General features: G+C 42.1%; 1 protein-coding gene across 1 annotated transcript; it reads left to right on the top strand.

Annotated features, from left to right (window-relative positions):
- Positions 1-4,883: 4,883 nt before the first annotated feature.
- LOC117553091 (olfactory receptor 2A14-like) lies at positions 4,884-5,822 on the top strand. The gene has a single exon (XM_034226871.1). The coding sequence runs from the start codon at positions 4,884-4,886 to the stop codon at positions 5,820-5,822; it is 939 nt and encodes a 312-aa protein (XP_034082762.1).
- The last annotated feature ends 4,972 nt before the right edge of the window (positions 5,823-10,794 follow it).

The following is a 10,794-nucleotide window of genomic DNA, read 5'->3' as shown; positions in this document are numbered from 1 at the left end:
GTGTGGGAGAATTTAGGAAGGTTGAAGACCAGACGAGCCGCTGCATTCTGGATGAGCTGCAGAGGTCGGATGGCACATGCAGGTAGACCAGCCAGGAGGGAGTTGCAGTAGTCTAGGCGTGAGATGACGAGAGCCTGGACCAGAACCTGAGTCGCTTTCTGAGTCAGCTGGGGACGTATCTTCCTGATGTTGTAAAGCGTGTATCTGCAGCAACGGGTTGTAGCAGCGATGTTTGCAGTGAAGGACAGGTTGTTATCTAGGGTCACACCCAGATTCCTTGCAGTCTGAGTCTGGGAAACAACTGAGGTGCCGATGTTGATTGTTAGGTCAAGAATGGGACAATCGTTTCCCGGGAGGAAGAGCAGCTCAGTCTTGTCAAGGTTGAGCTTGAGGTGGTGAGCAGACATCCACTGAGAGATGTCAGCTAGACAAGCAGAGATGCGTGCAACGACCTGGGTCTCTGAGCGGGGAAAGGACAGAATTAATTGGGTGTCGTCAGCGTAGCAGTGGTAAGAAAAACCATGCGGGCTAATGACTGATTCGAGCGAGTTTGTGTACAGGGAGAAGAGGAGGGGACCAAGAACAGAGCTCTGAGGGACCCCCGTAGTTAATTGACAAGGGTCGGACTCAGACCCTCTCCAAGTCACCCTGTAGGTACGGTCTTTCAGGTATGAGGTGAGGAGGGAAAGTGCAGAGCCTGAAACTCCAAGTTTTTGGAGAGTGCGAAGGAGGATCTGATGATTCACCGTGTCGAATGCAGCAGACAGGTCCAAAAGGATGATGACAGAGGAGAGGGAGCTTGCTTTAGCAGTGTACAGTTCCTCAGTGACAGCAAGGAGGGCAGTTTCTGTGGAGTGACCTGCCTTGAAACCAGACTGGTGCGGATCCAGAAGGTTGTTCTGATGGAGATAGCAGGAGAGTTGTTTAAAGACAGCGCGTTCAAGTGATTTAGACAGGAACGGGAGGAGAGAGACAGGCCTGTAGTTTATAACATCAGACGGGTTGAGAGTGGGTTTCTTTAGGAGAGGGTTTACTCTTGCCTCCTTGAGACTGTTTGGAAAGTGACCAGAAGTTAGAGAAGTGTTGATGAAATGGGTGAGAAACGGTAGAATATCAGGAGCGATAGTCTGAAGGAGGTTTGAAGGGATAGGGTCCAGAGGACAGGTGGTAGGGCGGGCAGAGGTAATGAGGATAAGAACCTCACTTGGAGAGAGAGGGGAAAAGGAGGTTAGTGTGTTGGTGGAAGGAGGGTCTGGTGACCCAGCGGTGAGTAAAGGTGAGTCAGAAAAAGAAGAGCAAATATCATCAACCTTTTTTTCAAAGTGGGTAACAAAGTCGCTTGACAGAAGTGAGGAGGGGGGAGGGGCTTTTGGAGGGTCCAAGAGGGTGGAGAAGATGGAAAATAGTTTTTTAGGATTGGAATAGGAAGATTGGATCTTATCTTGAAAGAAAGTGCTTTTTGCCTGAGAGATCGAAGCAGAGAAAGAGGAGAGGAGAGCTTGATAGGTTAGGAGGTCGTCACGGTGTTTGGATTTCCACCATTTCCGCTCTGCTGCCCTAAGGACGGTTCTATTAGCACGCAGTGCATCATTTAGCCAGGGAGCAGGAGGGGACTGACGAGCCTGCAGAGATGTGAGAGGACAGAGAGAGTCCAGAGTGGATGAGAGAGTAGAGAGGAGAGTTTCTGCAGCAGAGTTTGGAGGCAGGAGATGGAACGAATCAGAGGAAGGGAGGGCTGATTGCACCGACGAGGCAAAGGTAGAGGGGGAGAGGGAACGAAGGTTACGGCGTACAAGTGTAGGATGGGAAGAGATTAGTTTGTTATGTTTTGAAAGGGATAGAGAGAATGAAATGAAGAAGTGATCGGATGTGTGGAGCGGGTTTACAGAGAGGTTAGAAGTAGCGCAGTTCCTTGAGAATATGAGATGAAGGACATTGCCAGCTTTATGAGTTGGTGGGGATGGAGACAGTGAGAAAGCAAAGGCGGTTAACAGAGATGTTAGTTCGTCTATCTTCCCCGTCTGGAGGTTGAAGTCTCTGAGAAGTACAGCGGGAGGGCCAGTTTCAGGGATGTGTGAGAGGAGATGATCTAATTCCTCCAAGAAGTCCCCCAAGGCGCCTGGTGGACGGTAGAGAACAACAATGGTTAACTGTATAGGATGGGTTACTGTGACGGCATGGAACTCAAAGGTGGAAGGAGTGAAGTTAGGTAGCTTGAAGAGGGAAAAGCTCCATTTGGGAGAGAGCAGGAGACCAGTGCCACCTCCTCTGCCAGTGGGTCTGGGTGTATGGGAGAAGGAATATGTAGTGGAGAGAGCTGCTGGGGTGGATGTGTTGGATGGAGTAATCCAGGTCTCAGTGAGAGCAAGGAAATCCAGAGGCTGCAGGGAGGCGTAGCCAGAGATGAAGTCAGCCTTAGGAACAGCTGACTGGCAATTCCACAGGCCGCCTGAAACTAGATGTTGGATCTCAGTGGAGCACGTGGGATAGACGAGAGCAGGCCGGTTATATCGATTACGAGATACACGGGGCCAGTGATAATTGCGAGAAGACACATGAACAGGAATGGAGAAAATACACATGATTATAGCATGAGGGGCTAAACAACCAAATAAAATGAAACAAAATAGAAAATAAAAACACCAGCGATACTTAGCTCAATCAAAGTAGGATTTGCCTCCTCTTTGCCTCCCTCGTCACTCCTGTAGGACTCTAATGTCTTTGTCAGTCTTTGACTCCAGCAGGACTCTAATGTCTTTGTCAGTCTTCGGCTGTCTGACGCTGAAGCTGACGCTCCAGAAAAGCGATACCTAAAAATGGACGCCTGATTGCTCAGTTCTCACAGCTGTAGGGGCACGCCCCTCTAATTAGTTAACTATCTACAGCTGATGGGCGACAATAGACTGGCCCTGCCTATATTAATAATGCAGGCTTGAGTGCTGAGACCTGTGAAGCAGGTTTCGCCTGAGCAGATCTGAGATTTAAAATCTCTCAAAAGCGATTTAGCCGTTTAAGGTACAATAACAATTATACAGAGTCGAATAAATGAAACCGAGAAGTCTAATTAAACAAGAATATAACTTACAGTGGTTGCTGCGTCAATAGGTAATGTCGTCACCGGGTCCAGATGCACACATTAATCTCCCGCCAAATGGCCTAAGGAGGAGAAACCACAAGTCATTCTCGGGCTAACGGTTAGCTACACTGTGTTGAGTTTTAACCTCAGGCTTACGGTTAGCTACACTGTGTTGAATTTAAACCTCAGGCTTACGGTGTGCTACACTGTGTTGAATTTAAACCTCAGGCTTACGGTTAGCTACACTGTGTTGAATTTAAACCTCAGGCTTACGGTTAGCTACACTGTGTTGAATTTAAACCTCAGGCTTACGGTTAGCTACACTGTGTTGAATTTAAACCTCAGGCTTACGGTTAGCTACACTGTGTTGAATTTAAACCTCAGGCTAACGGTTAGCTACACTGTGTTGAATTTAAACCTCAGGCTTACGGTTAGCTACACTGTGTTGAATTTAAACCTCAGGCTTACGGTTAGCTACACTGTGTTGAATTTAAACCTCAGGCTTACGGTTAGCTACACTGTGTTGAATTTAAACCTCAGGTTTACGGTTAGCTACACTGTGTTGAATTTCAACCTCAGGCTTACGGTTAGCTACACTGTGTTGAATTTAAACCTCAGGCTTACGGTTAGCTACACTGTGTTGAATTTAAATCTCAGGCTAACGGTTAGCTACACTGTGTTGAATTTAAACCTCAGGCTAACGGTTAGCTACATTTAGTTGAATTTAAACCTCAGGCTAACGGTTAGCTACACTGTGTTGAATTTAAACCTCAGGCTTACGGTTAGCTACACTGTGTTGAATTTAAACCTCAGGCTAACGGTTAGCTACACTGTGTTGAATTTAAACCTCAGGCTTACGGTTAGCTACACTGTGTTGAATTTAAACCTCAGGCTAACGGTTAGCTACACTGTGTTGAATTTAAACCTCAGGCTTACGGTTAGCTACACTGTGTTAAACTCTGACAGCAGCTGAAATTGTTTAAAATGTATCACAATCTTCTATTTTCTGTCATGTAAATACTTTATTTCGTATATTTTGTTATCATTACTACTCTTCGACTAGGAGGTGCTAGCAAAGCATTTCACTGCTCAATGGAAAGATGTGAAGTATATAATAAACTTTGTTTTTCCTGCAGTATGAATGTTCTGTTATTTCTATATGTCTCTCTTTGAATACCCACAAATGTTCAATAATAAATCAGAGGGAGAACTTCCTGTGACTTTAAGGATAGGGACGTCCTCTGATGTTAAAAGCTTAAAACACGCAGCACAGAGTCTCGGCTAAGTTAGGATGGCCTCTCAGGCTTCAACTGTGTCTGCAGATATATCACGAACCTTTATGTCTGAACCAGAGACGGGTAAGCTTGAGATGCTTAGCACTAATTATGCATTTCTCATGTGTTGACTGCAGAGAGACTGAATGCTGTTTGTGTTGATGCTTTTGCTGCGACTCGATTACTTTTATTATCATTGTCAAGGCAAAGTCACTTTATTGAATATGGTTTGATCTGCAGATTATCTGGTAGAATAATGGTGTTGTGCAAAACATGTGTGAGATATGTCCAAGGTAATGTCCTTAAATGTCCACAGAACCTCGCTTTACTCTGATATTTAAAAGAGAAAAGCTGAACATCTGGAGATTTAAAAGGCTGACAAACAAATGTTCTGCATCAAAAATGTATTTATTATTATTGCAGCTTTACTATGTGATGCATGTTAACATTTAAACTTGTTTTAGCAGACCAAATGTGAGTTTAGTATTATTCCTGTTGTTCCTGTGCACAGTATTCTGAACCAAAGTGGAATCATGGTGAACTCTACTCATATTTCATATTTTATACTTGGTGCTTACTTTGAAACAGGGGTTTTTAAGTACTTGTTCTTCACGATTGTCATGTGTTTATATGTGTGTATTTTAGGTGCCAACGTGTTGCTGATTGTGGTTATCTGTGTGAACAGGAGCTTACATGAACCTATGTACCTTTTTCTGTGCAGCCTGTTTGTAAATGAACTGTATGGTAGTACAGGGTTGTTTCCATTCCTGCTGGTTCAGATCCTCTCTGACATTCACACTGTCTCTGCTCCGCTCTGCTTCCTGCAGGTTTTCTCTGTGTACTCTTATGGAAGTGTGGAATTTACTAATTTAGCCGTCATGTCTTATGACAGATATATTGCTATCTGTTATCCTCTGCAATATAACTCACGTATGACGTATAATATGGTTGTCGTGCTCATTGCCGCCATATGGTTTCCTCCTTTTGTTGCTGTCTTTGTCACGATATCACTGAGTGTGTCTTTAACGCTGTGTGGGAACATCATTAACAAAGTGTACTGTGATAACTACTCCATTGTTAAGATGGCCTGCTCTGACACTACAGTCAATAATGTGTATGAACTTATTGCTACTTTTTTCACTGTCTGTGGTCCCCTATCTGTATTTTTCTTCACGTACATGAGGATCCTCAGAGTGTGTTTCTCTGGCTGTAAGCAGAGCAGACAGAAAGCTCTCAGCACCTGCACACCTCACCTCGCTTCCCTCATCAACTTCTCCTTTGGAGTTTTCTTTGAGATATTGCAGAGCAGGTTTAATATGAGCGGTGTACCCAACACGTTGAGAATATTTTTATCATTATATTTCCTCACTTGTCAGCCTCTCTTCAGCCCTATGATGTACGGCCTCAACATGTCCAAGATATACATCCTGTGTAAAAATCTGCTGCTAGCTTGGGTTGGGAATAACCTCTAACACAGCGGTTCCCAACCTTTTTCAGTCAGGCCCCCCTTGTATAATTGGAAATATTTTCGAGCCCCCCCTAATCTGATTCCCACTGAGATTGGTAGAATTCATTGTATATAGTTGTACAAACATAACATTTTCTCTGCTAATAATAACAAGACAAAAAGATCCAACTATAATTGTATATTTTATTATGGATTGAACATGAACAAAAGCGCTTGTATTGGCAGATGATCCTGTGCCACTGTGAAATAATGAGGCCTAATTGAAACAATTACAGATACTGCTTATCGATCCGGTTCTTTAACCGTATTTTTATAGGTTATTTCTTAGGGGAAAAACGTAACAAATTAGAAACAGAATTCACATTGATTAATGTTATGTATAGTGTGGATTATGGGCTGCTAGCACACATAAAATACCTGCAGTGGTGGTAGTAAGTAGATTTATTGAAGTACTGTACTTATATTGAGGTACTTAAGTATTTCCACTATTGCTTCTTTGTAATTCTGCTCCTCTACAGTTCAGAGGTACATGGTGTACTTCTACTCCACTACATGTATTTAATACCTTTACTTACTTTACAGATGTGGATGAATGATGTGAAATCTAATCAAGTGTTGAATCAGACTTTAGTTCCACCTGGAGTAAATTCACAAGCTACCCTGCAGCATACTACTTTTACTTAAGTACTTGATCTGAGTACTTCTCCCACCTTACACGTAATTAGAGCAACAGAACTCTGAGTTAAGGAAGTTGAAAACGGTGCATTTCCCTGTATGAATATGATGCCTTTTGGCCAGCTGATGGACAGATTGCTCGTGTTTCCGCGAACATACTTATGGCAAATGAGCATTGACCACATCTAGCTCTGTAGAGAGTAGAGTAGATTATCACTTTTGAATGCTCTGTTCTCCACCGGCAGATCTCTGTGTGCACGCACGGTGCTGCAGCAGTGCAACGAGAGCTCCCCACCGACCACGTTAGATGTCAAGGGAGATGTATGCCTCATCATACTTTGTTGATTTGGGCATTATAGCTGAAAGGCTTGTAGTGGGCTCGTCCACTTTTCTATTAACTGCATTCATCCTACTTTGGAAGGTGCAAATCTCATTTCGGCAAACATTTCAGGGCTTTGTGGACTTAATCCATGACAAACTGGAGTTGAGACCAGGAGGCGGAGTCGCAGTCTTACACGCTTCTCTGCGCTCTCTCCTAGGCAGTCATCCATAGGAATCCCGAACCCAATAAAATACCCAATATTAGCGGTGTGTGTGTCTGCCCAAGGACAAGTTAAGGTAAAACCTAATAGAGGTGTCATACATAATAACCTAATCAAAGTAAATGTAACAACTACTACAGTGCAACAAAACAGGAATATTAAATGTGGTCTCTTAAACATAAGATCTCTAGCATCTAAAGCAATATTGGTAAATTATTTAATATCAGATTATAATATTGATATATGCTGTCTCACTGAAACTTGGTTGAGACATGAAGAATATGTCAGCATAAATGAGGCCACTCCACCCAGCCATATCAATACTCATATTGCCCGAGGCACGGGCCGAGGAGGTGGAGTTGCAGCCATCTTTGACTCAAGTTTACTTATCAATACTAAACCAAAATTAAATTATACCTCCTTTGAAAGTCTCGTTTTTAGTCTTACGCATCCGACCTGGAAAACTTTGCAGCCAATCTTATTTGTTACAGTGTACCGTGCACCAGGTCCTTATTCAGAATTCTTATCTGAATTCTCTGAGTTTTTATCAACTTTGGTTCTTAAAACAGATAAAGTAATTATCGTAGGTGACTTTAATATTCATGTTGACGATGATAAAAATAGCCTTACTGTTGCATTTAACTCTATATTAGATTCTGTTGGTTTTTGTCAGAGTGTAAATAAACCAACCCACTGCTATAATCACACTCTCGACCTTGTTCTGACTTATGGTATTGAAATTGAGCAACTATTAGTCGAACCGCATAATCCTGCTTTATCCGACCATTTCTTAGTAACTTTTGAAGTACTGTTACTAGACTACAAAGCATTAGTCAAAAGCTCCTGCAGCAGAAACCTATCTGTTAGTGCTATAGCCAAATTTAAGGAAGAGATTCCACCAATACTTAACTCGATAGCATGTCTGCATGTAAGGGAGGAAACTTATACAAAATGTACACCACCCCAAATTGATCATGTTGTTGATAGTGCTACAGATGCGCTGCGAATAAAATTAGACTCTGTTGCTCCTTTGAAAAAGAAGAAAATAAAACAACATAGACTAGCTCCATGGCATAATGCCGAAACCCGCAAAATAAAGCAAAAGTCGAGACAACTTGAAAGGATATGGCGTTCTACTAAACTTGAAGAATCTCGTTTAATTTGGCATATTACTCTCAATGAATATAAGAAAGCATTGCGTAAAGCGAGAGCAGCTTACTACTCTTCATTAATAGATGAGAATAAGAATAATGCAAGATTTCTTTTCAGCACTGTAGCCAGGCTGACAGAAAGCCACAGCTCGATTGAGCCTTCTATTCCCATAGCACTCAGTAGTAATGATTTTATGTGCTTTTTTAACGATAAAATTGTTACTCTTAGAAACAAAATTAATGACCTCTTGCCTTTGACCAGTATAGTGTTATCAACAGCTCCCGGAAACGTAAGTTCTAATATTACACTAGATAGTAAACTAGAATGCTTTTCAGCCATAAACCTTGAACAATTAAATTCAATGATTCTCTCTTCTAAACCATCAACGTGCATGTTAGACCCAATTCCAACTAAGCTGTTGAAGGAAGTTTTTCCATTAATTAGCACTTATTTATTAAATATTATGAATATGTCTTTATTATCAGGCTATGTTCCACAATCATTCAAAGTAGCAGTGATAAAACCGCTTCTTAAAAAGCACAACCTCGATCCAGAGGTTTTAGCCAACTATAGACCTATTTCTAATCTTCCGTTCCTCTCAAAAATTCTTGAGAAAGCGGTCGCAAAACAGTTGTGTGATTACTTAAAAAACAATGATTTATTTGAAGCTTTTCAGTCTGGCTTTAGAACACATCATAGCACAGAGACAGCTCTGGTTAAAGTCACAAATGACATTCTAATAGCCTCTGACAAGGGACGTGTCTCTATTCTTGTTTTGCTCGATCTCAGTGCTGCATTTGATACTATCGACCATGATATCTTATTGCAAAGACTAGAGCACTTAGTTGGCATACAGGGAACTGCTTTAGACTGGTTTAGGTCCTATCTATCTGAACGCTCTCAGTTTGTACGTGTCAATGATGAATCTTCCACGCAAACCAAAGTTAGCCATGGAGTGCCACAGGGCTCAGTGCTCGGACCTATTTTGTTCACATTATATATGCTTCCGTTAGGCAATATTATAAGGAATCATTCTGTAAACTTTCATTGTTATGCGGATGATACTCAACTATATTTATCAATCAAGCCTGATGAAATTAATCATCTAAATAAAATTCAAGACTGCCTTAAGGACTTAAAAACGTGGATGACCTTAAACTTTTTGATGTTAAACACGACCAAAACTGAAGTTATTGTACTTGGCCCGAAGAATCTACGAAACAAATTATCTAAGGATATACTAACTATGGATGGCATTAATTTGGCCTCCAGTGAGACTGTAAGGAATCTTGGTGTTATATTTGATCAGGATTTATCCTTTAACGCCCACATAAAATAAATTTCAAGGACCGCCTACTTCCATCTACGTAACATTGCAAAAATCAGGCATATCTTGCCTCAAAACGATGCAGAGAAACTAGTCCATGCATTTGTTACTTCAAGGCTGGATTATTGTAACTCTTTATTATCAGGGTGTACCAAGAAGTTAGTCAAGTCGCTTCAGCTGATTCAAAATGCTGCGGCTCGTGTACTAACCAGAGTTAGGAAAAGGGACCACATTACTCCTGTTCTGGCTGCCTTACACTGGCATCCTATAGAACACAGGATAGAATTTAAAATTCTTCTTCTCGCCTACAAAGCCCTTAATGGGCAGGCGCCATCTTACCTTAAAGAACTCATTATACCCTACTGTCCTACTAGGGCATTGCGTTCCAAGAATGCAGGGTTGTTGGTTGTTCCTAGAGTCTCTAAAAGTACAATGGGAGCCAGAGCCTTTTCTTATCAAGCTCCACATTTGTGGAATCAGCTTCCAGTTTGTGTTCGGGCGGCAGACACCCTATCCGTTTTTAAGAGTGCGCTTAAGACCTTCCTTTTTGATAAAGCTTATAGTTAGGGCTGATTAGATCCAGCCCCTAGTTTTGCTGATATAGGCTTAGTTTGTCGGGGGACATCTTACTTCTTCCTTCTCTCTGTCTATACCTGTGTACTCTCATGTTCCGATTAACCCAGCTTCCCCAAATGTCTTTCTTTTTGGTGTCTATATACGCCGGGATCCGGAGTCATGGATGATCCTGCGCTCCTCTGTCCTGGATCGCGAGCCCTGGATCTTGAGTCGTGGCTGTGGTCCTGGATCATAGGTCCTGGATGGATATCCTCGTGGATTCATCTTCCTATTATACACACATGCATTTCCAAACATTTGGACTACCTATGTTGCAAATGTATTATCTTTTCAATTTACACACGGCATCTATTGCACGTCTGTCCATCCTGGGAGAGGGATCCCTCCTCTGTTGCTCTCCCTGAGGTTTCTCCCATTTTTCCCTTTAAACTGTGGGTTTTCTCCGGAAGTTTTTCCTTGTACGATGTGAGGGTCTAAGGACAGAGGGTGTCGTATTGTCATACTGATATTTTGTACAAACTGTAAAGTCCACTGAGACAAATGTAACATTTGTGATATTGGGCTATATAAATAAACATTGATTGATTGATTGATTGATAGTCGTCACCGTCTTGGTTTCTAGTCGTCACCATCTTGGTTTCTAGACATCCCCATCTTGTTTTTTGGTCGTCACCATCTTGGTTTCCAGTCGTCACCATCTTGTT

This window comes from Gymnodraco acuticeps, unplaced genomic scaffold (genome assembly GCF_902827175.1).
Source record: "Gymnodraco acuticeps unplaced genomic scaffold, fGymAcu1.1, whole genome shotgun sequence".
NCBI classification, from domain to species: domain Eukaryota; kingdom Metazoa; phylum Chordata; class Actinopteri; order Perciformes; family Bathydraconidae; genus Gymnodraco; species Gymnodraco acuticeps.
The sequence above is the reverse complement of the archived record's forward strand: the minus strand, read 5'-3'. Positions and strand labels throughout refer to the sequence as shown.

What these genes read in the sequence shown, in the direction of transcription:
- LOC117553091 (XM_034226871.1), top strand. Translation starts at nt 4,884, where the DNA reads ATGGTGAACTCTACTCATATTTCATATTTTATACTTGGTGCTTACTTT.